Source organism: Sphaerodactylus townsendi, linkage group LG05 (assembly GCF_021028975.2).
Source record: "Sphaerodactylus townsendi isolate TG3544 linkage group LG05, MPM_Stown_v2.3, whole genome shotgun sequence".
NCBI classification, from domain to species: Eukaryota; Metazoa; Chordata; class Lepidosauria; order Squamata; family Sphaerodactylidae; genus Sphaerodactylus; species Sphaerodactylus townsendi.
In genome coordinates this window covers 91,898,339-91,924,072 of record NC_059429.1, presented here as the reverse complement: position 1 = coordinate 91,924,072, position 25,734 = coordinate 91,898,339, and the positions used below count along the sequence as shown (strand labels likewise).

Below are 25,734 nucleotides of genomic sequence, written 5' to 3'. Positions count from 1 at the left end.
ATGGCAACCATCCATATTAAAGGCATCAATGGTGGGCTTGGGAAGCTTAGGTGTCCTTGAGAGGAAATAAATCCCTTTCAACTTGAAGTCGCCTTCCTCTGCCATGAACTAGTCATTAATCCCAGTTCAACACAGTTGGGTCTTCCTCTTTTCTGTCCAAATGGAAGCTTTGAAAGGAACAAGGAAGCAAGGATCTGCACTCCTCTAGATCACTTGTGTAATGGACAGAAGACTGTCCTGCCTCTGAAGGGAAAGTAATCCACTATGATGACCCCTTAAGAGTGCTGAGATGTTAGCAGTATCATGGGAGTTGAGTTCTGCTCATGGAGGGAACAGTGGCTGCTCAGGAAAAACAGCAGAGTAAAGGGCAGTATTGGCTTATCCCTATCTCTAGGAGAGGAGAATGCTAGATTGTTAGGCCTGTCTCTGGTGATGAGTAGACCTGATACAATTAAGTTTGACTCTGGAGAAAGGGCAAGCTGGTGTGGGTAGAATCCAGTGTGTGAAAGTGGATCCAACCTACTGGCTAATCAATGTGCCTGAAAGCACCGTAGAAAAGTCTAACTACTTTCTGAAGTCATAGCCAGTTTAAATTTTTGTGCCTCAGCCAGGTTTCTACTTTGCCTATCTGGAGACCTGTGCTGCTGGTTTGCTTCTGGAAAACCAGCCTGTACGTAAATAAATCTTAGTTGCTCATATAGTAATCCAATCTCAATGATCTCAATCATTTTTCTGTGCACCACAAAAATGACCTCACAGCAGCAAACCCAAAGCCTACACACTTGCTACCTGTAGAACACATGAAACTAAGGGGAAGGTTTATAGTTTAAAACAAACCTAGATTGCAAAAATCTTAGGAGGCTGTGTGCATCCCTTCAGCAAGGGGAAAAAAGCTTGTCATGACTGGCCGCTGATCCAAAACTAGATCACGTAATCAATTTAATAGCACTGGGAACATGACCACATAGCATCGGAAATTGAGACCTGAGTCACCTCCCCACCCCACCGAATGTTGATTCTGATGAATTTGTCATGAATGTGTGTGTTAAGTGCTGTCAAGTAGGTTCTGACTAATGGTGACCCTTTGAATCAATGTCCTCCAAAACATCCTATCATTAACAACCTTGTTCAGGTCTGGCAAACTAAAGGTTCAGGTCTGGCAAACTAAAGAATCCAAGCCTCTTCTACAGAGTAATTCCATTTCATATTTGGTTGTTCTCTTTTCTGTCCAAAAAAAGATGAAAGTCATAAATGAATGTGCCCCCCACCCACCCCCTCCTGAAATAACAAATGGAAGATTTGAAAAGCACAAATCTTCTGTTATGTTGAGGCAAGAATGGGTCTGGACTCCAGATCACTTGTTGCTAACAACCAAGGCTCATTCCGCACATACAGAATAATGCACTTTCAAACTGCTTTCAGTGCTCTTTGAAGCTGTGCAGAATGGCAAAATCCTCTTGCAAACAATTGTGAAAGTGGTTTGAAAACACATTATTTTGCATGTGCGGAAGGGGCCCAAGTTTGCTGGATACCCTACTGCATTGTATAACAGCAAGACTTTAATCACAAGGTCGTTTCACCTCTGGATCTACAAGCATGTCTTTTATTCTGATTAGCACCTTCCTATCCAAAAGTGAGAGATGAGTTTCCAAGTGCCAGAAAAACCCTTATGTAGCTCCTCAAGTTCCAGCTTGGGAAAAGAGCAGTCAACTTCCCAAAGTTAGGGAAGGATTCATGCCAGGCACAAATGGAGGATGACTGTTGGTGTCAGAAGAATCCAAGCACGAGCGGGCCCCATTTGAGGGAAAAAAATACAGCTTATGCTTGTAGCCATTGATTAGACTCTGTTAGAGTGATACTAAATACAATTTGGGGTGAGAAAACAGCAAAAACTTTTTTGAGGCTAATCTGTCCTTCATTAGCCATCACTTTGGCAACATCGTAAGGTGTGCCAAACTCCATATTGCAAGAAGCAGAGGAGGGTCAGGAGGTTAAAAACAATTTTATTAATATCACCTCTTGGCATCACTCGCTCATGGCTCAGATACTTTGCTGAGTACTCCTAAACCAAAATTAAACTGCCGTGGGATGAACAATTGGGAGGAATGCAACTTTTTGTATAGCAACAAGACTGAGAGCACAACAATGGTACAGATGTTTTAATTAAGAATATCATACAGTTTAACAGGTTGGAAGTAAATGCTGCATTTAGACAGCTGCCTGTGCAGACTTTGACAACACCTTCAGATCCGAGATGCACTTGGCAATGCTCTCTTTCTCCTGCAACAAAGAAGCAAATGAACACTTTGAGACATAAGGGGAAGGAGGAGAAGAGATGAGGCTTTCAGTAGAAAAATGTATAGCATAAGATTAGACCAGGAAACTAGTAAAAAAATCAAGGCAAACTAGTCTGAAGCTACACTGTTTTGAAGTTGTACATGAACAATTCTAAAAGAATGAAATTGCCAAACAAGGAATCAAAATTTATTTGGCAAGGCAAATCCAGGAGCACCTACTTAAGGTAGGAGCACCTACTTAAGATACCCAACAATTATATTAAAATGACAAAGCAATTTTCAAGTATCATGAAGACAAAGGGAAACTAATTAGCCCAGTCCTCTAAAAGCAACCCTGGGCAAGGTCTGGCCGTGCATCCAAATCTTCCCTTTTAGAATCAGGGAACTAGAAGGAGTGTGATACCCGCAGCTCAGAAGGGGTAAACCTTGAAGCTGTTCAACCATACTGAGCAGGTAGCAGAGGAATGACCAGAGGCAGGTTTAAACCCAGTCAGCTGAAGTCCTTCTGTGGACTCATTTACTATCTCCCCAGTAAGTGAAAAAAGCAACTTGGCACCTCTGTTCTGTAAAAGATTTGTGGCTTTCCCATATGTTGTGATCTGAGAAAGCCAAAATACATAAAAATACTGGCCTGCAACCAGATCGATATATTCTGTAAAGTTGTATGCAACTGGCCTAAAATCTAAATCTGTTGGGCACACCTAATTCCAATGAAATGAACTAAGGATTGAAGGTGCGTTTCACCGTGGTCTTCTTTTGTTAAGCTTTAAACAATGTTATCCAAAAACCACTGTATTTTACAGTAATACTTAAATTTCATTTGTCCACATATAGTGTAATTAGTGCTCAAATTCTGTACAGCTATCCTTCCCACATTGCTGGGGTTAGGGGTGTGGTGGCCCTCGTGATCCGGAAATTCATGTAACATTTTTTGTCCTCCCTTTGTACCAGAGAATAAATCTCAATTTTTCTTATTCATTTATCTTGGCTTTTGAAAAGAAATTGTGCATATTTATAGCACGAAAAGATAAAATATGTTGATATGATACAATACTGTACATACATTTTATGTATTTCTGAGTTTCTAAACTTTTTCTGTGTCGGCTGCTAGTCTTTGTGTGTCGTCTGTGGCTTTCGCAAAATTTCCCCAAAATTTCCATTTAATTTCTTATGCCAACCCACAATATATCCAAACAGCAAGGGGTAAAGTTGCAATGAGGACGGGATAACTGTCATTTATAGCTACTATAAAATCCTTTTCTATTTTGTGGTAATCTGGTCAGCTCAGAATTTTGTAGCTTTTGTAGCTCCAGTTTCCTGTCTGAGGCTATGAATAGATGCGGAAATGTGAACATCAGCTTCTGATGTATCTGAGTCAATATTAGTCATCTCCTTCACAGCAAAACTTTAAAGAATGTGTATGCAACTCCCCAAACATTAGCCTTAATAGTATAAATAACATCGCCTCTCTTGACTAGGCCAAGTGCAATCTGCTTCTACTCTTGAGGTAAAGTAACATTCATATGGATAAAGCATCAATCACAAGTAGACATATATGATAACAAACATTTTGTAATTACCTGTTGAGCTGTTATACTCTTCCTAACATTTTGCTCCACCCACTTGATCATGTGATCTTGCTCCTTCTGCCGCACAAAATGCTGCATAGCAACTTGATAGTCTAGCCGTTTCTTTACTTCAGTAAATACACTGAGTAGCCTTTCCCTATAGTTGGTCTCCAGCAGCATAGCAATATTGTTCTAGATGAGCAAATAAATAATATTCCATGGCAGTGCTTCCAATGTTTGTTTCACAACAATGCTATACATAAACAGAATATTCCTCCCCCTTACATATCATCAAACACCTATTATCAACAAACAGCATAAATGAAAATTAGTCTACTAAAATTCAACTTGGCAACACATTAATACTAAACATTACTGGTAAATTCAGATATAGCTATCTCATACTGTGTATGTCTCTTTGTCCTGTAGTACACAATACTTTTTTTAAGTGTTAACCCATAATGTTCCATATCAGTTGCTTCTACAATGCCATCAAAATTGCTCCCACTGTGATCTAAGCTAATGAGAGAGATATACCCTTGGTTTGTTGTTACCATTAATTTGTAATAAAGGGATCCACACGTGTGTCCACCTGTCCTTTTGTGGAAGACATAACTCATCTGAAAATAAAGCTAGGAGTCTTAAAACTGGAGACCAGCTTCAGTAGGAACACAGGAGTTCCAATCCCAAAAATAAAGGGTCCTGTGATTTAACAGCTATCCTATGATAGCTGTTTCTTCACTATTAGTAATCCCAAAAGATTTTTCTAAATATCCATAACCAGTACTTCCAACATTATATTTTCTTGAAAACTGGAAACTCTCCTAACACAGAATAAAAGAAACCAAAGCTGAAAAAAAACAAATTGAGAGAAGACAGAGAAGAGACAGGAATTTTATTACCCATTTTTTCCACTACATCCTCATAGGAAATCACAAAAAGTTAGAATTTCAGTATTCTCCCAATAGCTCATATCACCCACTTTTATTACCATTAATTTCATAGTTATGATGTCCTACCATTAACATCAGAAAATCTTGTATTTCAAAATTTTTGCTGACATTTTGACACAACACAATCTTTTTTTATATTTAGAAGGCAGTATGAAGAGAGATATTTTTAAAGCACTTCAAGATAATTTTGTCCCAACAAAATTTTAGAATGATTTTCCCAAGAGTTTCCGGTATTGTGTTATCACAGGGTCAAAGTCACACAAGGACAAATTTAGGAATTAGAGCCACACGGGGTTTAAAGAATAGGCAACACAATAGAACCTTTTGTTCAAAAAAAAGGATTGGATGAGGCCCAGAGGATCTTTCAAAATTACTTTCCATAATGATTGTACAATTACAGACAATGCTTATATATTTGTGATACTGTACCCGCTTAGCATCAAAGAGATAGTGGCGACCCTCAACCCTCCATTGCTCTTTCTTCTCATCCGCAATTGCCGTCTCCAAGCTGCTGATCATACTATCTTTTATAGCTGTTAAAGAAGCAACTTTTTCCTAGAAACAGAAAGTGTATACCAGCATAATCTGAAAAAGTTCCAACTCTGCACTTACAGATTAACTTCCACACATCTTTATACCTTAATACAGGAAACATTAGAAGTCACAGAACTGCTATTTGATTTGAATTTTTTTAGCAGTATGCAAAGTGAGCACAAGCAACCCGACACCAGATGGGTACATCCTATGGATCCATTCTGCTAACAGTGATGCTTTTCTCTGATATAAGAAACCTGGACCTTCATCAGCCAAAGGGTCTCTTGGGCTGGAGGGAAGTAGCACCAGTAGAGGAACAGATTCAAACACCCAACCTAGTTTTCTCTTTTCTCACCTGTATAGAGAAATAGTATATTGGACTACAACCTCTAAATATCTTTTTCATTTTGATTTCTCATAGTTAAATTAAAAACAACTCTTGGCAACTCCAGCTGGTATAAAACATTGCAACCTGGCTACTATCAGGCACCTAAGAGAGAGCAGCAGTAGCGTAGTGGCTAAGAGCAAGTGCACTCTGATCTGGAGGAACCGGGTTTGATTCCCAGCTCTGCCGCTTTGAGTTGTGGAGGCTTATCTGGGGAATTCAGATTAGCCTGGGTACTCCCACACATGCCAGCTGGGTGACCTTGGGTTAGTCACAGCTTTTCGGAGCTCTCTCAGCCCCACCTACCTCAAAGGGTGTTTGTTGTGAGGGGGGAAGGGAATGGAGATTGTAAGCCCCTTTGAGTCTCCTACAGGAGAGAAAGGGAGATATACATCCAAACTCTTCTTCTCTTCTAAGCAGAATCTTCATATTACTCCTATTATGTAGACTAGGGCTCCCCAACCTTTTTGAGTCTATGGCACCTTCAAAATTCTGACAAAGAGTGGTGGGAGCAGCCACAAAATGGCCCTCTCAGGAGGCAGTCATAAACTGGCTGCCCCATTTACCTTTGGTCATACAGTGAACATTTTTGTGTTATGGCAGCAGCTGCCATCAAAGCAATGTTTAAAAAATCTGCATAACCAATCTCTTATGGCCAATCAGGAACCGTTCTGGGCAAAAGCCTCACCTGGCTCTGGCTACTTTCTGAAACCAATTGGCAGGTACCCGGAAAGGTATCAAAGGGCACCATTTTTACTATGGTGCCCACAAACCCCTCACTGGGGAACTCTACTGCAATCCTCCATTGGTTACTGATCAATTCAAGGTTCTAACTATAACTACAAATCCCTTAATGCCATTGGGTCCACATACCTGGAGGACCACCTCTTTTGCTACATGCCGCTGTCACAGCTCTGCTCATCACAACAAAGCACTGTGAAGGAGCCACCATGCAAACAGATAAAATTAGCAATTGCCATATTATGGGACAGTCTCCCAGTGGCTATTAGAAGGCCTCAACACTTCTATTGTTATATGTGCAAAACAAAATTTTTCCATACAACATTCCTGTAGAAGAATTAAAACTATTTTATAATGAATCAACTCAAGAAGGGACCTTTATTAGGGATAATGTGTAACCTTTCTTACAGTTTTTAATTCTAGCTCCACTGCATTATTATATTCTACTAGGAAACTTAGCAACCAGCATATTAATAGAACTACGCAGTCAACCATACTTGTAATCTGCCTTCAGTCCCAGTGAAAAATAAACAGAACCAATAATAGTTACAATGTGTTATGTGACATACACCCTGTATCAGAACAGCACTTCTAGTACAGCATGAAAAACAAACTGAACTGGGGTGGGGAGTGGTGTGGTGCTAAAATATTCAAAATCCTGAAGGCTCAATAGTTTTGATGATTTAAAAATTCTTATTACTGTAATGTACAATAAAACTCACTTCACTCTGGATATTCTGTGAATGCATCATAATAACTTAGAAATCAAAGTTTAAACTAAAATGTTAGTATTAAATAGCACTGAAAAAGTATTATTGTACTAATATAAGCCTAATTAAGTGCATGGGAGGGGGAATGAATTAAGATTAGAGATGTGCATGTTCAGTTCAAACCACTTACAAACACAAAAAAGAAGACATATTTTGGCTGATTACATAATTCTGATGTATTATGCATCATGCAGGCTATAATATTCTTGCAGAAATACCAGCAGAAACATATTGCAGAATACACTTTTAGCCCTTGGCAATACAAAAAACTTGTTTTCTCACATTATTGAGCTTGTCAGCAAAAGCTGCTACATCACCACCAAACTTCTTAATTCCATAGATGAGGATTCCCACAATACTGATCGCAGCAATTGTTTCATGATTAATTACATAAATTTCCTTGGACAGAAGATACAACAGGAGTCCAGTTCCCAACACGTAGGGGCCTATAAGTAAGCAAATAAACACTTACATACACAAGCAAGATACTCTGCATGATAGAAAGAGAATTTTTAAAAGGAAGTTATTGTACAGGAATGTTGAGAATTTCTACCATCCAAATCCATATAGAGTTGTCAGGAAAGACAGCGCACAGTGCAATGCCTACACTCTTCCAACTCCATTGACTTATATAGACTTACACAGGTGTACCTTTACTTAAGATTGTGCTAGGAGCTTTCGACCCTAACAGTATTTTGAAAAAGGTGTTGGTCATTAACAATGAATGACTGTTCAGAGCTCCTTCTCCTCTACACTGGCTTCATCAACTGTAAATATTTAATCCCATATGTTCAGAAGAGCATGCTAAATCTCCACCAATAAAACTGTAGGGGAAATCCAAAACACAGCACTTCTGTAAACTAAGGACAAAAATGTAATTTTTTGCTAACGGCCCCCCATACCTCTGATACTCAGACTTTCAGGAGATTCAATAGGCTGTAGCAAGAAGAGCAGGGTATTCCCATTCTACCAGCTTAAGTCCACAGGTGATGCTTTAGACCAGGGGTAGGGAACCTGCGGCTCTCCAGATGTTCAGGAACTACAATTCCCACCAGCCTCTGTCAGTATGGCCAATTGGCCATGCTGGTAGGGGCTGATGGGAATTGTAGTTCCTGAACATCTGGAGAGCCGCAGGTTCCCTACCCCTGCTTTAGACCTAATCCTGGGAACAAGCGTACATTTGCTACAAACTGGCTTTCCTCCATAATGTAAGAATACTTGGTGGTAGGAATACTAACCTGTGACTCCTGTTTTAGGGTACAGGAACGGGAAAAACTCTTCAGGGATTATCCCATGGCGGACTTTACCTCCTGTCTCAGGCAGAGGTGGCACAGGTGCCAAGTGCTGCTGACTAGTGTGAAGTGGTCTTGATATATGAACAACTCTGCAGTAACAAAGACAGAGTGATGTGATATTAATCCCTTATACAAGAAGTTTAATTGAATGTCCAATACAAATCAATAGAGCTGAGAAAAATCTCTGGTTAAAGAATATTATAAGATTAACATAATTATATGATTACACAGAAACTGAAAGAAAACCATGAGAATACAGACATGAAAGCAAGATGGAATAAGTTATCTACAATACCAAACAAAATTACAGACATCTCTTTCGGGAGGTTATTCATGAGGGATGTACAACATCTTAAATCACAAAGTAAGAAATACTGCTTTATTTTCAACTGAAATACAAGAAGTTAGATCTGCTATGACTGCAGTAAAGTTACCAGAGTGGCCTCCAGTTCCAACATCTCATATAAAAAAATAATTACTAAGCTAAAAATTAACAAAGTGACAGGAGATACTGATATACCTACTGAACTGTTAATGGTTTTCAAAGATAGATGGATTCCCTTACTTGCCCATTTATTCACCCTGATAAACTCTTCAGGAGTAATGCTGGTAGTCTGGAAAAAATACACTGCCATTCCTATCTACAAAAGAGGCTCCAAGAATAAATCTAGTGATTATAAACAAATACAGGTTTGTATTCAATTACAGGGAAGCTTTATGCATTATATCTACTTCGGCGTATAGCAAAGTGGACTGAATCTCTATTGATAACACAGTGAGCGAAATCAGGATTTGTGGTGCGTAAATCAACTCCCTGGTTGTTTATCCTCCCAAAACCAGTGGTGGCAAACCTTTTCCAAATTGCAACCCAAAACCCACTTATTTATCGCAAAGTGCCAACACGGCAATTTAACCTGAGGTTTTAGTTTTCAGAAAACAGCTAATTCGGTGGCGCTTCAAGGCCACTCAGGAGTAAGCTTGGTGGTAGTCAGTAACTTTGCTTTGAAGCAACCGTGCAACTCTTCCAACAGGTGAATCATGACCCTGGGGGGGTTTACTCAGAAGCAAGCCCCATTGTCAGCAACCAAGCTTACTGACAGGTAAAGGATCATGCTTTAGTTCCTCCCATGAAAATCGGTGAGGTTTAACAGCGCTTAATAGGGTTACTTACACTGCTTCCCCGAAACTACACCGAGCAAAAACATAGCAACAGCTTCAGATATTTCCACACTAGAGCTATTTAGAAGCTTAGCCATTTTTGTTTTATCAGAGAGGAGCATAAATCCTGTTGGTAACACAGTTCTCAAATTGGTTCTGATGTTGTTGTACTTTGAACAATGGAGCAGAATATGAGAAAGTGTTACAGTTGTATCAGGACAGAATTGACAGCGACGCTCATCTTGTCAGAGTGGATTTGATTTAAATCAAAACAGTCTATAAGACGTGATTTAAATCATGGTTTACTACATAAAGACTTCCTGGCTGGCATAATCTTATTATTTATAAGAGTTTGGATTTATATCCCCCCTTTTCTCTCCTGTAAGGAGACTCAAAGTGACTTACAAGCTCCTTTCCCTTCCTCTCCCCAAAACAAACACCTCGTGAGGTAGCTGGGGCTGAGAGAGGCCCGAAGAACTGTGACTAGCCCAAGGTCACCCAGCAGGAATGCGAAGTGCATCAATTACTAAATTCCTCCACCCCCAGCCTAAGGTTCTAGCAAACTCAACAGGCCCAGCGCTCCCGGTCCCATTGGCACCTGTACTCACCCAGCAGAGAGAGCGGGCGCCAACCTCCTCAATGCGGCGGGGGCTACAGGAAGCAAAAAACAGCTTGTCACAGGGCAGCCGAAAGACGGCACCCGCTCGCCCGCCGCCCACCACCTCGTAGGACCCTCGCTTACCCAAGCCGCCCAAAGCCAACCGGGCCAGCATCGCGTCACCAGCACCGCTGCCCTCACTGTCCCTGTGACCCCCGCCGGTTCTGAGGCAACAAGATGGCCCCCTTCCCAAGGTAAGTCTCGCGAGATGCTCCTCCCGTTCAGTTAGATTAGCTTTCTTTCACCAGGCAGCAGTCACGAGCGGAGTAGACTTCGATCCCGCGAGTGTTGACAGAGCCACGCGAGAACATAACACGGTGAATGACTACTTCCGCCAAGGTTACCTGACACCGCTTCAGCCAGTGGCAAACTATGTCGGTGAATTTAATATGAAGCGTCTCACTGAGAAACGAGAAGTTGTTTTTTTCCGTTGCGATATGTGTGACGATCAGAAAAAAAATTCTTCAGGGGTTCCTATCATGAGACTAATGACCGCCCGCTCTGCCCTAAAGCTTCCTGTCCTCTATGGTTGGAGTGGAGGAGGAGGAGGAGGAGGAGGAGGAGGCGGCGGCGATGAGTGAACGGTTACACATTCTCGCGAGGATAGGGGTACCGAGATTTGTTGGAAGGTGTTGTGGGAGCACGTGGGTGTGCTCCGATTTTGATCTGGCTCCGTTAGAGTTGTGCTCCGCCGCCATGGACTCCGCGAAGCCGCATACCGGACAGACGGTGGATGGCGAGGCCGGGTCCGAGTGGAGCATCCCGCCCAACGCACCCGCCTGCATGGAGCGGCACCTGGACGGGGCCCACTACCGGGCAGGTACTCGCCTCTAACGCACCCCGTTGTTAAACATAGCGAGTCGGTGTAGGAGAAGTTGGATGGAAGGGAGATATATGGTCACACACACGCACACCCAGCTGTGAATGAATGATTTATCTTCATTTAGTTAGAGCAAATGAATTTCAGTGAGGTGACCCTAAGCTAGTTGCTTCCCCTAAGTCTAGCCTACCTCACAGGATTGTGAGAATTAAATTGAAGTAGAGTCGAACACTGGACGAAAGACAGGATAGCATCGGCTAGTACACAGCTGTTGAATCATACCTGTCAACATGTCCTGATTTCCTTAATTTGCACGAGCTTGACATCCTGTCAGACTTACTGCTATCAGGCCAATTGTGGCAGCATTGAAGGGATAGTAAGAGATGGGTGGATAGTGTGCACCTGATAGAGCTGAAGGGACAAAAGGTAGGGAGAAGAAATGGAACACACTGAGAGCATGCATCAGATGTGGTAGAGATTCTTGCATATTCCATAGATTACTTAAAAAGAGGACAATCTGAGATCCAAAATACAGGCCACAGAGCCTAGAATGCCTGTGAATTGTTATTCGATTTCATAACTAAATCTCAGTCCACTGGTTATCAACAGAGAACACGCTTACTTCATTTCTATTTTCAGTGGTTGGGCAATTGCTATGTGAGCAAAGGGTGCAATGTTCTTCTGCAGTAAAATTTTAAAACCAAAAATAGGAGCTTGATTGCCCCAGGTAAAGCCTGTCAGTAACATATTGTCGTATATGCTGAATCAATAGTCATATTAGTCTGTGGTTGCAATATCTTTGTAGCCTAGCATCTTGAGCTAAAGTTCTTCAAAGCATCCTTTTGCTTGAAAGGGTTGTGGCCATACAAATCCCATCAAACAACACAACCATTTCTGTTGTATCATAACCCAGCCTCCCAACAGAATATAGAAACCCTCAAATCAAGTTTGTATAACAAGCAGCCAATCATTCTGTCCCAGTCCACCATGGGGGAAAAGAATGGAAAGAGAAATGTGGAAAGAATTGATCTGTGACCACCATCAAAATTCAACTTCAGCCAATTGCTCTCTTGAGTTGTAAGCTTTTCTAAAGGCTGAGAGGAAGGATGAAGCATTCCTCACCTTTCTGGAAGCCTGTTTCTTCAGTGTGGTAACAAAGAAGGTTCTTGAATGAATTAAAGGAGCCACCTGTGATGAGGGCAATGCCAGGAGCAGTTGCTGATCAGAGCCAGCACATCATGGGCTCATATAAGGAAAAGTGATCCTTTACAAATATGTTGCTAATTCTAGTGGGCATGTGATTAGGCAGAAGGCATCCTACCCAGTAAGCAGGCATATTCAGTACTCCTGCAAAGAAACTATTATGCTGAAGCAGTCTGATTTTTGTTGAATGGCAAGCAATGCTCCATCCATATGTAGTCCCACCCCACATCTTTGGATATGGTGATATGCATGCTTGTCTTTGTTTGGTCTCTTCCATTGCATCCTCAAAAATTCCTCTTTTTTCCCTCCTGCTTATCTTAATACTGTCCCCAGTATTGTTTTTCAAAAACTATTAAATTCAGTTACAGTCATGAAGATGCAGGTTCTCCTTCATGTAAGATTTTCTACTGGTTTTCAGATGTTATTTGTCTTTAGCATCATCCTGATGAATGGCACTGATTAGGGCTTTGGTATTAAAAATGCATACCATTTCTGGCAATTTTGGATTCTAGAACAATTCCAGGCAAAGTTTGGCCTTGAATTGATTTGATTTTGATAGAATTTATTGTTTCCGTTCTCAGAAAGGCTCAAAATGAGGTTTTGTGTCTAGTGTTATACAATGTAGAGTGAAGCTACTGTGTTCCTTAGCTCAGCCTGGGTATTGAATAATCACTGGTAATGTTTCTTCTTAATATTAGAGGATAAAAAATATATTGCAGATATTTCATCGCTACTTAACTCTGATGTAACTTTCTATTTTCCAGATGGTGTCTTGCTCCTTGGAGCATCCAGCTTAAGTGGACGGTGCTGGGTTGGTTCCATTTGGGTATTCAAGGATCCGACAAAAGCTCCGAATGAAGGCTTTTGCGCCGCAGGGGTTCAAACTGAAGCAGGAATAGCAGATCTGAAATGGGTGGATGATAAAGGCATCTTGGTTGCTTCTGACTCAGGTGTGTATTGAGGCCCTCTTGCTAGTGAACTGTCTTATAGGTAATATTTCTCTACTTTTCCAGCAGTGAATTAGTGTTTGCCCTTAGCTCTGCAAAGACTTTAGTTGGACATTACAGGAGAAAACGCACACTGTAAACTGTTTCAAAAGCTGTGCTTATTTCAAAAGGTGTTATTTCCTTTAAGGAACATTAGCTTCTTCAGAGTTCTTATGGTACAGTCATCCCCTGACTTACAAATAGTCTATACTTGCAAATAGCAGAGACCAAGAAGTGAGCTTGGAAAGCAGTGGGGAAAAGGATGAGGAGTGGGGGGAGAAGGAGGGGCACTGATTTGTATTTTTAGCCCTTCTCCCTTTTAAATGTATTTTCTGTTAGCTGTTCAGGCACGAATACAAGAAATCCCTCCCTTCCTCTTAAGTATGATTTGTAGACCTGTTTACTGCAAGTAAAGCACCCATGCATTGAAAGAAAATGGTAAAAACCTTATCCTACAGTTATTCTATTGTTTTTCTGATTTAATTACTTCATAGAATTACAACATTATTGATTTCTCCTGTTGCACACATTCATGTACCTCTATGGGAAAATGTATGCTGACTTTCAAACAAACTTCTAGAATGCAATTTATTCAAACTAACTTCTAGAATACAACCTATTAATAAATAGGGGTCAGGAGCCCACCTTAGGGTCGGGGTGGGGGTGGGAAAATAATTGGCTCTTGGGACCAGCATAGGGCCACACTGGGGTGTTTGCCCACTCTGCCAGAGTATGTAGCACTTATGCCAGCAGGGTGGGCAAATGGAGGTGGGAAGAGCTCCACAGTGCCCAACCCAGAAGCAGTCTCTGACCCCAGACCTGTGCCAGCCTAAACTTGGCTGCTTACACAGTTGGGGCACGCTATCGGTATTCCCAGGGGTAGAGCCAACCTTAGTTGGCTTTCACTGGGCTTTTGGCCCAGGAATATCCCTGGTGCAGGGGCAGCATAAGTCAGTTTCTCCAGTGCCAGGGACTTTCTTCTTTTCGCTGCCTCACTGTGATGCCTGGATCCACTCTGGAGGCGGTGTAGGGCGGCACCATCTCCATCTGCTGCAGCCCACTGGATTGGGCCATTAATATATTTGGATTGTTGATGTAATCTAGTGGACCAGGTTGAGGTAGGCACACCAATAATATCACACAACAGAGGGTCACATCTTTTAAATGCATGTTTGAGTTTTCATAGGAATTGATCTGCTGAATTTGGTGTTATCTTGTCCAGGTGCTCTGGAGCTTTGGGAGCTGGATGAGAATGAGACCCTGATAGTGAACAAATTTTGTAAGTACGAGCACGACGACATTGTGACCACAGTGAGTGTCCTCGCCAACAACACACAGGCTGTCAGCGGTAGCAAAGACTTCAGGTTATTCTTTGTGGTGTAATGTTTTCTGCTTTATGTAAAAGTATCTGTTCTTCTTCTTAACATGGTTTGGATTTTATGTTTAGTGTGAAGATCTGGGACATCCCTCAAGAAACAGTGTTGAATTCCTACAGAGGTGAGTGCTAAGCTTTCTTCCATCTTTTTATGTATTGTTTTAGGTTATCCTCTCACCAAAGTATCTCAGGGTTAATTACCCTGAACAACCCACACAGCAGTTTTTTGTGAGGTAGGTTAGGCTGCAAGAGAATGATTTGTTCTAGATCACCTAGTTTGAATCATGGCTGAGCAGTGATTTGCACTCAGGTCTTCTTCATCCAACTACAGAGGTCCAAGCATGGCATTACATTGGCTACTAGCTTTGCATTCTGCCTGCTCTTCAAACTTGTCTGTTTGAAGGATTAAAACTGAATTAAATTCTGAAGTAGGATTAAAACTGAAGCAGTGCTTTCAGTTGGCCTTTTGATCAAGCTGTGGCCTTCTGATCAAACTGCAGTCCTTGTTTTGCTTTTGTTTTGTTTTTAAAATGTATTACTGTTGTTCAGTAAACATTGTCATTAGCCTACTTTGTATGAGAAGCTTCTGAGCACAGGAAGACATATTGATCTAAAATAGAATAACAGCAAATATAAATGAGATCTTAACACCTTGAAGAGCAGGACTCATCAACTCCCCCCAGAATGCTAAAACAAATAATTTATAAATGCCTGGATCAATAAATAAAGCTTTTGCCTGGTACCAGAAAGTTACCAAAGGAAGGTTGGGACAAGGTATTCTTCAACATGAGATAAAAGGCTTTTACCCTGATACTTTTGAGACTTGCGGGTCCACGGAGCAGGGCCTCAGAGAATGAACTTGGAGCTCAGTCTGGCTTGAGTGGGAGCAGGCACACACTCCTTTTGGTTTCACAATACTAGGTTGTTTAAGGTTTCAAAACCTGAAACAAACCAGCATTTTGAACTCAACCCAGAAACAAACGGACCGCCTGTGAAACACTTCAGAACTCTTCAGCCATCCTCATAAACAGGCTCACTACAGCACACTGCAACAGTTCAACTTTGACATGACCAGAGCACAAATAACTGCAGTCAGATCTCACTTTTAAAGGAAGGCCAACTTAGCCCCAAACAGATTAATTGGCCAACTTAGTTGGCCAACGTAGCCCCAAACAGATTAATAGCTCAATCCAGGGGTGGGGAGGGGGGGGATCTTTCTCTGGAGCCAGTGCAGGGGCAAATGCGCTGGTGGGGGTGGGTAACTTATCCCATGCAATTCCACAGCACCTGACCCAGAAGCTACCTCCATTGCCCAGGCCCATCTGCACAAAATGTGGCTGGAGGGCGGGGCCAACCTTAGCCTCCAGCACCTTTCTGGCTTCTGTGCCAGCAGAGATACTCCATTATTTTCATGACATACGGTATCTCTATTCTCCCCTATGGGGGATTCCTCAGAATGTTTTGTTTTACTTTTCGGATTTCCTACACTGCAGGATAACCCTGCAGGAGCGGGCAGTGCTAGATTAGTGCCCCATGGAGCAGGCAGTGCTGGAGCTGTGTCGTCCCAGCCCATCAACCCTGCATTGCTCGTATGGTCTTCTTTCTTTCTGCATTCAGTGTGGAGGGGCCAACAAATAACGTGTTGACAGATGCTCTGTGGCTCTTCTGCCTTTTGGTTACATTGAACATTCTAATGATACACCAGATGTGAAGGAGATATAAGCTCCACACTACCTCTTATGTGCACAGTTCTGAATTCCACAAGCAACACTCATCAGAAAGTTAAATAAAATTATTCCCTTCTGAGAGCTAGATAGATGAAAGAAGAACAATAAGTGGGGAGGAAGACATGAAAGACAAACATTGTATTCTGATTAAAGAAGGCCTAGTTTTTATTTATTTTTTATTTATTTTTCAGTGGTTGACATTTGAGCAAACCACACGATAAAAATGTATTGTCGAAGGCTTTCACGGCCGGACTGGGGTGCTGTGTGGTTTCTGGGCTGTATGGCTGTGTTCTAGCAGCATTCTCTCCTGACGTCTCGCCTGCATCTGTGGCTGGCATCTTCAGGAGAGAATGCTGCTAGAACACGGCCATACAGCCCAGAAACCACACAGCACCCCACATGATAAAAAATTCTCTTTCCAATGTGTTGGACGAATGGTTTTCTGAACTGAAATTTCTGATCTTTCTGAAATCAGTTGCCATTATAAAACAATTCCTGAAGAGGAGTTCTTTTGCTTCCTGGTACTTAGAATTGTTGTGTTGACTGAGTAAAAATCTTCTTCATCTTCATCTTTCTAGCTTGATCCTCATTCAGTTTAGGGAGGGGAAGACTATTAAGGTGATTTCATCAAAGATGAATCATCTGGCAGTTGAATTAGCAGGAACACAAGCAAGCCCCTACAGTCCTACCCCCCGCACTACCACCAATGACTCTGCCCTGAGTATATCACACCTGAATTTTCATAATGGAATTTGCTAAAGCAGCCAAAGCTCCCATTTTCCTGCTCCGATTCTAAATGAAAACTGTGTTTCTCACATTTTTGTTGTTTTTGAGTTGTTCTAACTGCCTTAAGTTTTGAGTCTGTGCTGCCAGTGCTCAGGGCCTCTTAGCAGCCATGATGCTAGCTGGGATGTCTTTCTTAATTCACATTTCTAGCCAGTGGTCCTTTCTTTTCCTTAAGCTACTGTGAGGATCAGAAACCCCTTTGTCCTATGCATGTACAGTGAACCATTCTCTTTCCTATACGGCTCCAAGGCCTATACAGCTCCAAGTTTTGGTTGACCAGCCAGAGGTGTCCATATTAACATAAAAGCTTTATTTCTGTTTGTTTTATTTTTGCTAGCTCATTCCGGTCAAGTAACATGTGTCGCATCCTGTCCTGGAAAGGATATGGTGTTCTTGTCCTGCGCTGAGGTAAAACCATCTTCTTGCTTCTGATTCTTTGTGATCTGAATGCAAGGTTTGATCTCTTTAATGTTGCCATCAGAGTTTCATAGGGGAGAGGGAAGAATATGGCAAGGCTGAAACAGCTACTTCTGAAAAAGAATGTATAGTTCCTGGCAGTTATGATTTTGCCTTTAAAAATAACTTTCATTTGTTTTGTTTGTTCTTAGGATGGCAGGATTTTACTCTGGGATACCAGGTCTCCAAAACCAGCAACTCGCATTGGTACGTCTTTTGTTGCCAAATGTTCTGTGACTAGAAGTTGGAGGAAGCAACTTGTCGATTTCAAAGTTAGTTGCCCTGCAGAAATTTCACATTTTCTAACCAGAGAGTGTCCTAGAGAGCTATAATTAATCAATTTGCCATAATCCGAATTTATCATTGTCCAGGTTTTGTGCTGACAATGGTTAAGGCTAAGCAGAATTGCCCCAAACCACAGCTGGCAACTTAAGTCATGGTTTCAGGCCATCTTGCTTACTCTTAATCCTCGTGCCGGTGCAGGTTAAGTGAAGGTTACAGCAAGTCATGGAAGGGAAAGGGGCAATTATGTGCAAGTTTGTGCATGAACTTCAGCCTTGCTCTTAATGAAGAGTGTTGTGCTGGAACCCAGTGATTTAAAAAACTCCTTTGAAAAGCCTATTTCCTTCAGGACCAGGGCCCACAATCAGGTGGCATTGCGTTACTTACAGCAGTAGCTTGCATAGATAAATCTACTTCAACAACTTAAATTCTGTACTTTAAACAAAATCCTTTATATTTTAGAAACAGTTTGTTATTGACAGCCTCATTATATGCACAGAATGTCTTAGTATTGTCCAAACTGTGCAGTTCTAAAACTTGGAGAAGATGTGATTGTTTTGGTAGTTAGTGCCACTGAGGCAGGTGAGCAGCCTAGTCACATACATACAAGTTTGTTTAGTGTCTGCCAAGTCAAAAAAATTAAGGCAGCTGCTGCCCAATGAAAGGATCTTGTATTTTCCTGAACTTCTGCTGGCCAGAGAGTGAGATCTCTTGATTCTCAACAGAATGAAATAGGCAAGATGCCAGTTTTTTTGGCCACAGACCTTCCCCAAAGTACTACTACTTAAATAGAACTAGATGGACAATATTGAGAAGATAATAGTTATAAATTCTAAGGCTGAGGAACTCCACAACAACCAGTCTTTTGTGTCCTTCTTTCCTCCTCTCTTGTTTAAATCATTAGCTAATCAACTATGCTAGGAAGTATAATTAAAAATAAAGTGATTGCTTTTTTTTTGTCTCACATAGTCCATACTGCCTCTAATAATCTTTCTACCTCACTGGTGTGGCATCCACATCAAAATGACACTTTTGTTTTGGGTAAGAGTACTTCTTGATTCTTTCTACATCATCATTACAATTGAATTTTATTTCTCTTCAGCTGACTTGACAATAATGTTGCTCTCTGTCGCCCTTTCCAAGGTGACGAAAATGGAACTGTTGTCCTTGTAGACACAAAGAAGCCTGACTCTGCGCTCAGCACAGCTGTGCACTCTCGAAGTGTTACAGGATTTGCTTTCTCTGCACATAGGTACGATCTATAATATTAGCAGGTATTTCCCTTTGCAACCTAAAGCCTACTCTAAATAGGCAGCATCATTTCTGATGGGTAGGTCCATGTAACCTGTGTTCATCCTAAGCTAGGACTTTCTTTTTTCCCTTGTAAAATTCAGTTCTGTGTGCTGATGATTATCCTCAATATGAAATTACTAAGGCTCCTTCTGCACATGCAGTATAATCCACTTTCAATCCACTTTCACAATTGCTTGCAAATGGATTTTGCTGTTTCACACAGTAAAATCCAGCTGCAAAGTGCATTGAAAATGCATTATTCTGCATGTGCGGAAGGGGCCTTAGATAAGCTGTATGCTTCAGGTCAGAGGTTCCGAGCCGTTTCAAGACTGGGCATACTTGCAAGTCTGACACTGCATAGTGAGCTCATCAACCAAAGTGGTGCCACAGAATGGCTGCTACAGGAGATGGAGCCAGTCACCAAATGATTTCCCCAGTTTAACTTCAGTAATAGGGCGGAGATCCTTGTGCTGTGGTGGCAGCTGCTTCTAAAGCAACATTTTTAAAAAATCTGCATAGCCAATCAGAACCCTACCTGTTTCCTAAAACCCTTGGTTGACTCCAGAAAAGGTGTCCACAGACACCATGTTAGGGATCACTGCTTTAGGTAGTTTGGTTGTGTGTTGAAAGTACCTAAGTTATTTGCCAGGTGAAGCAGTGTTCTGTGCTGAGGGTCGGGGATAACAGAAATGTCCATTTACATTTTTTCTTGGGAAATTGTAGTGAACTGAAGCATGTGTTTTCCAGATCCTATGTGTGTTTTTTTCTCCCACTGAAAATGTTTATAGTGTTATTTGAAACAAAGGCTTTGGGAGGATCAAAGCTTGATCTCACTAAGAACCCGTAATTAGTATTTTCAGCTTTGGTTTTATCCATTGCCGGTATGTCTTTTCATTGTCCTGCAGCCTCAGTTTTAAACGATAGCACCTGATTTGCAGTGCAATCAGTAGATTATGGATAGATTGGTGGAGGAAAGCACCGTAGACATTCCAGCAGCTCTAGCCTTAAACTATTCCTTCATTTTTCCCTTGCTGCCACCTACCTAGAACTCCTGTGTGTGTCAAGGCCTACTTAGTCTGTGAAGACTTCGCCTTAAGGATTTAATCCTGTTTGCAACTGAGATGATGTGCAATCTTTGCACGTATTTATCACTTCTGTCCCTTCCTTCTTTTTTCCCCTTTGTCAAAATGTTGGTTTGAGTCTGCCCCAACCCCCACTGGACTGTGGCCCATCTATTTTTGTTTTATGTTACTCTGTTCATCCCCTGTATGCTGGTACCACTACATAAATATTTAAAAACTGTAGCAGTGGGTCACCTGAGTTCATCTGTGGCATCTGTTTTTATGTGGCTTGTCAGGGTTAATTGCAAGTCTCTGCATATATTCATGAGCTTTTCTTCTGTCGGTAGTTCACCCCTTCTGGCTTCCATCAGTGAAGACTGCTCCGTAGTTGTTCTTGACTCCAACTTTTCAGAAGTGTAAGTACAAAATAGGGCAACTCCCTTTGCTGCCTAATATCTTAGGCATGATTCAGATGGAACCTGTAGCTGTTTGATTCGGATAACAGTCCAGTTTAAATCAGCTTCTCTCATAAGGGGAAAGGGCAGCAGGAAAGTGCTTTTCACTAGCCAGCATTGCGTTTAAATGGAGATTTAATTTTCTGAATCAGTCTAGGTTATACTTTCAGTTCCCCTGCGGATTATTTTGTTTTGACATGTATCCTGTGGGTGTGGCCTGAATTTCTACAAATCCAAAAAGACGCTCTTCACAATAAATTTCTTTTCACGTGGCTCTCAGTATCACTAGGTAGCCAAGTATCAACAATGTGTTGGTGGAAAGAGAGGTAGATTGTAAGGCAGTAGAGGGCTACCAACCCATCTGCCACTTAAGGCAAAACAGGTTATGCTGCCCATTTCTCACTGAGTCCATTTCCAAGTCTGCTAGATAGGCGAAGAGACGTAGTGAGGGTCACATTTTTTGCATCCCATTGTCCAACCCACTGCTTGGTCTACAAGGAGGGAGGAAGAGAGCCTGGGGCTGATTCCTTAGACTCCCTCTTTGCAGGGATAACCTCAGTAGTGTACTGTCTTCTAAGGTAGTTACTTGGGCAGCCATGTGAGGAAGACAGTCTCTGTCCCCCGCACATTGACTTCCGTGTTGATCGATTGCATGGTGGTGGAGAAATCATGGACTGGAATTTACTTTGATGATATCCCAGAAAAGATCCTGTTAGTCCCTGATCCTAGAGCTAGAACCGCCTGATTGTTACAATGGTAGCCACCTGAATTCCTAAGCTGTACCATACATTAGGAAAATTCAATTTCTAGTAACTCCCAAGAATGCATATTGCTTAAGAAGGAGGGCTGTTTGTTCTTAGTGACTGAGGCATTATGTGTTTCACAAATAACAATGGAACACTTTGTGCTTTTCTCAGCTTCAGAAACCGTTCCCATCGAGACTTTGTGAAAGGGCTGTCATGGTTGCCGTCAGACAAAGGCTGCCTAACAACGGTTGGATGGGACCATCAAGTTCTACATCATATAGTCCCAACACAGAATAACCATCCTTCTGCAAATAATGACATCACTGCATAGTTTTATATATATCTATATATATTTGAATCCTTCTCTCTGAAATAGCATTTGTTTTGTGTTGTCATGTCTGGGGGGTTTGAATGTAGCCATTGCAGCTTAGAAAAAAAGTCCTGTAACAGTTTTGTGTTAGATGAGGACTAGCCTTACACCAGCTTCTTGTTGACCAGTCTGGATCTCCTTGTAAGAAGCTTCTTGGCAGAGCTCAATCTCCCTTTGGCATCTGCTCTTGGAAAGACAAGCATTTGTTGTCTGTTTAACTTCACTGTATTTCTTAGAACATCCAAGAAATGAAAGCTTTTGAACTTTCCTGCCAACTTTGGATAGGGATTTGAGTTAAATTAAAGAGATGAGAAAGTAATCCAGCCACAGGAACATTCAAAGGAACTTCGCAAGACTTGGCTGATGACGGCATCCACCTTGGTCTATCTGTGTTAAGGGCATTACTTTAAAGTGTGCTGTCTTAAGTATGCAGTGCTTTGTGATTCACAACATTTCTTGGCAGGGGTGGAATGTCCACATCAGTCCTAAAAATATGAGCCATGTAAGTGTGCTCCAGACAGACTTCATAGCACTCATTGGCCATGATTGTAATGCTAGAGATTTTAATCTGCTCAAGAGAAACAATTGCCCTAGGGAGGAAAAATTCTCCATCAGATTGTGTAATTAAAAAACAAAACAACAACCCTTGAATACTCCTGTACTAAAATACTAGATGTCAGTGGCCTGTGTGCATAAAATGGCTGAATTATCTCCTTGTCCAAAAAGTTCCTGTGACTTGGGTTCCTTTTATAGGTCCCCATGCTGCATGGCAAAATGCTTAGGAAGCAATGGCAGAGGGACATGCTATTCAAATAATTTGGGCAGGAGAGAAGCAAAAACCTCTGCTAGGTTGAACCCAAACCTTTGTCTGGGTCTCTGGATCCCAGCCCATTGCTCTGGTGAGTCCATGCTTTGTTCAGGATGCTGTACTGTCTGGGGTGAGAGGGGAGAAGGATCCATTTGGCCTACTGTACAGTTACAAGGACTGAAACTTCCTTTTCATTTGTTTCTTTTGCTTTGGTTGTGTAATATGAAGGAAAGGATGTCCTCATCATTTCTAAGGCACTGAGCAACCGAGTCTTGCTTTGCTGATGTCTTAACAGTCTTCATGGAATCCTTGAACTTTGGTTACTACTGAAGGTGTCTGCCTTCACCTGCTACTACACTATGGAGGCATTTGGAGAAGATACTATTTTATTTTTTTAATGTTACATCCTTGAAAGTGAGAGCAAAGCACTCCTCTGAATCTGGTTGCTTTATTTAGACTACAGACCATTTCTAAATCATGTGAAATTTTATTTTGGGTGTGGGAGGAGTGTTAGACTGCCCTGTGGATCTCAGAAACCCTCATGCAGGACTGTGTGTGCCAACCCAACTGGACGATGTGTAAACCCTTTGTGAGGCAGATAGTTGATAGTCACTTCTCCTGCTCTATGTGGTTATTAACATTTCAAAATAAAAGGAGATCTGGCAGCATATATGTTTTTGTAGGTCTCCTGTGGAACTGCTTTATGAAATCCCAACTGTTTTTGGTGCCCTTCAGCCCATTTCTGGGCAGGTAGGCTAACTTGTTAATGTACGTGTTTTGTTTTGTTAATTGTATTCATTCCACAGTTCCATGGTGGAGATTTAGAATGGGTGTGCAGATGTCAGATGTTGTGTCATGGATACTTGTAGAACAGCTTATGGGGGGATGTGTGTTTTTCTTCTGTGGTGATGTTCTGGAGCAAAGGGGGACTTAACATTATGCTAATTTGATGCTGGTAACAAGCACTAATCCAAGACGTGTGTGTCACATGACAGGAATAGAGATGACCACGGGGAAACGGGAAGATTTTTTTTAAATAAACCCCTTTTCATTTTTAACCAGGTATATGCTTAATGTAACTCTTTCACTGATTTGGCCGCTGCCTTTTACTCAGCAGTGTATTTATTTCTGCTTGCTTTGAATCATGTTTTGTATGTAGGTGCCACTCTTTTTAGGCTTGTTGTTGTAGCATTTTACGTGTCCAGTCACTTACCTATGTGCAAACCTCTGAAACATGATGGACGATGAAGTGGTCTTTCTAAAGAAAACCTTATCTGGAGTCAGTGGTCAGGTATTACTCCAGTTTCAGAAAACAGATGGTTTGACTGATTGCAGCCCTGCACAGGATGATTGGGGGAGGAAATGATGCACTCCCATTCATTTGAAGAACCTCTCACAGACCTGAACCACTTCTAGACTGATTGGTGTTTCCTTACACTAACTTAGAAATAATGCTCATACAACACTTGTTCGCCATAGATTGGAAGTAATTCACAGTGGAGGGGGTGAGAATGACTGCCAAGCATCCAAGATCTGTTTCTCAGCTCCCAGTTATCCCTGCAGTGCATTCTGTCCTCTTGTCCAGTTGGCAGGACATCAGTCACAAAGGAGACATCCAGAGCCCCAATTTTTAAGCTCCCAAAAATATTCTTAAGACTCTTGACAGGCTAATAGTGGCTGCCCATGGATTTCAGTGTCCATACCAATAAGAGTGGTTTTGAGCTACCTGTTAACATTTTTCAGGTGAATGCGTTTTGTGCCACCTGCCTTCTTAAGGCTTGACTTAAGCTTGCAGCTGGTGAGGAAAAGAGTTTCCTCATGCTTATGCAGATTCTGTATGCTTATGCAATTCAGTGGGCATAGCAGTTGCTGCGGCAGGGCTGTACATCTTCTGCTTCACAGATTGGAGCACTCCTTGAATAGGTATCTGAACTGGATGTCTGGGGAAAAGATATTAGATGTCTGGGGGAAAGGTAGGCCTGGAATTGCTTTTAAAAGATCCATGTCAATAGTTTTGTCTACATCAAAGTTTTCCAACATGTAGCCCACAGGCTACATGCAGTCTACTTGAACCTGGGGTGCATCCTGCCTGAGATTTTTAACCAAAAAAACTGGGCATTGCTTTGGTCTACCTGTGGGAGTAACTTTCTTGTTCGTGAAACTGCTGAAACGGAAGCTGAGAGCCACCATCAATGTTCCTACACATTTGAAAAATGGTACCTTCAGAATTGAGGCATGTCCTGACTGTGCTTCTATCCCACAGTTCTTAAGTATACTTTAGCACGTTAAATACCCTTATTCTCAATGACTTGATCAAAATTGATCAGTGATCAGTATGTCTGTAACTGTGCCCTTTTGTATGAATACAATTGATTAAACCAAGGGGCAGACGTGGACTACTTTTACATTTCTCCTAAAGTTCATATTTTTAATAACTAAGAGGTTGTATGCCACTATGGTTATCAATAAAAAAAATCATGTACCCATCCTACATGGGTTTCTGATTATGTGGCCCACTGTGGGAAAAACTTGGATGCCCTGATCCAGCGATTCCCAACCAGGGTTCTGTGGTACCCTGGGGTGCTGTGGCAATGCTACTGCCCCCCCCCCTCACTTTTGTGGTGTCTCCCACTGGCACCAGCAAAGACATGGAGCTGGCCCAGGGGGCAGGGCCTGCCACAAGGTCAGCAGCCACTTCCCACCCACTCCTGTGCTTCCCTTCAGCCTGGGAGGGGAAGGTGGTGGGTGGCAAGCAGGGAAACTGGGAGGGGAAGGTGGGGTGAGGATGGCAGTGGTACCGTGAGATATGAAGAGTGCGGTCAAGGGTACCGTGACGTTGAAAAGGCTGGAAAACACTGCCCTGGTCTATGCTTTCTATGCTGTTCTGCCACATGGGGGCAGAAGTTGCTTATCTTTAATCAAGCCTCATGGCTGAATACAGGCTTCAGCTTTTGGACTAACCTTTTTGAAAATATTTCTATCTAAAGCGTATATTGTACTGGTAGCA

General features: G+C 41.9%; 2 protein-coding genes across 3 annotated transcripts; one reads left to right on the top strand and one right to left on the bottom strand.

The window, feature by feature from the left end:
• Positions 1 to 2,144: 2,144 nt before the first annotated feature.
• ATP5PB (ATP synthase peripheral stalk-membrane subunit b) lies at positions 2,145 to 10,758 on the bottom strand. Of its 2 annotated transcripts, none has more exons than XM_048496318.1 (7): positions 10,444 to 10,758; positions 10,310 to 10,352; positions 8,487 to 8,632; positions 7,531 to 7,694; positions 5,248 to 5,373; positions 3,878 to 4,057; positions 2,145 to 2,280 (listed from the first exon to the last, which is right to left on the bottom strand). In XM_048496318.1, exons 1-7 carry the CDS (start codon positions 10,472 to 10,474, stop codon positions 2,209 to 2,211), a joined length of 762 nt encoding a protein of 253 aa, XP_048352275.1. In that variant the 5' UTR covers positions 10,475 to 10,758; the 3' UTR covers positions 2,145 to 2,208. The 2 variants fall into 2 exon arrangements, with proteins under 2 accessions (XP_048352275.1, XP_048352276.1); XM_048496319.1 differs by having other exon boundaries at positions 7,531 to 7,670; positions 8,514 to 8,632.
• Positions 10,759 to 10,869: 111 nt separating this feature from the next.
• Positions 10,870 to 23,790, top strand: WDR77 (WD repeat domain 77). Its single transcript, XM_048496317.1, has 10 exons — positions 10,870 to 11,179; positions 13,147 to 13,332; positions 14,591 to 14,732; positions 14,816 to 14,865; positions 17,594 to 17,664; positions 17,865 to 17,919; positions 18,964 to 19,035; positions 19,138 to 19,246; positions 20,696 to 20,764; positions 21,721 to 23,790. The coding sequence occupies exons 1-10, from the start codon at positions 10,885 to 10,887 to the stop codon at positions 21,878 to 21,880; spliced, it is 1,209 nt and encodes a 402-aa protein (XP_048352274.1). The 5' UTR covers positions 10,870 to 10,884; the 3' UTR covers positions 21,881 to 23,790.
• Positions 23,791 to 25,734: the final 1,944 nt, after the last annotated feature.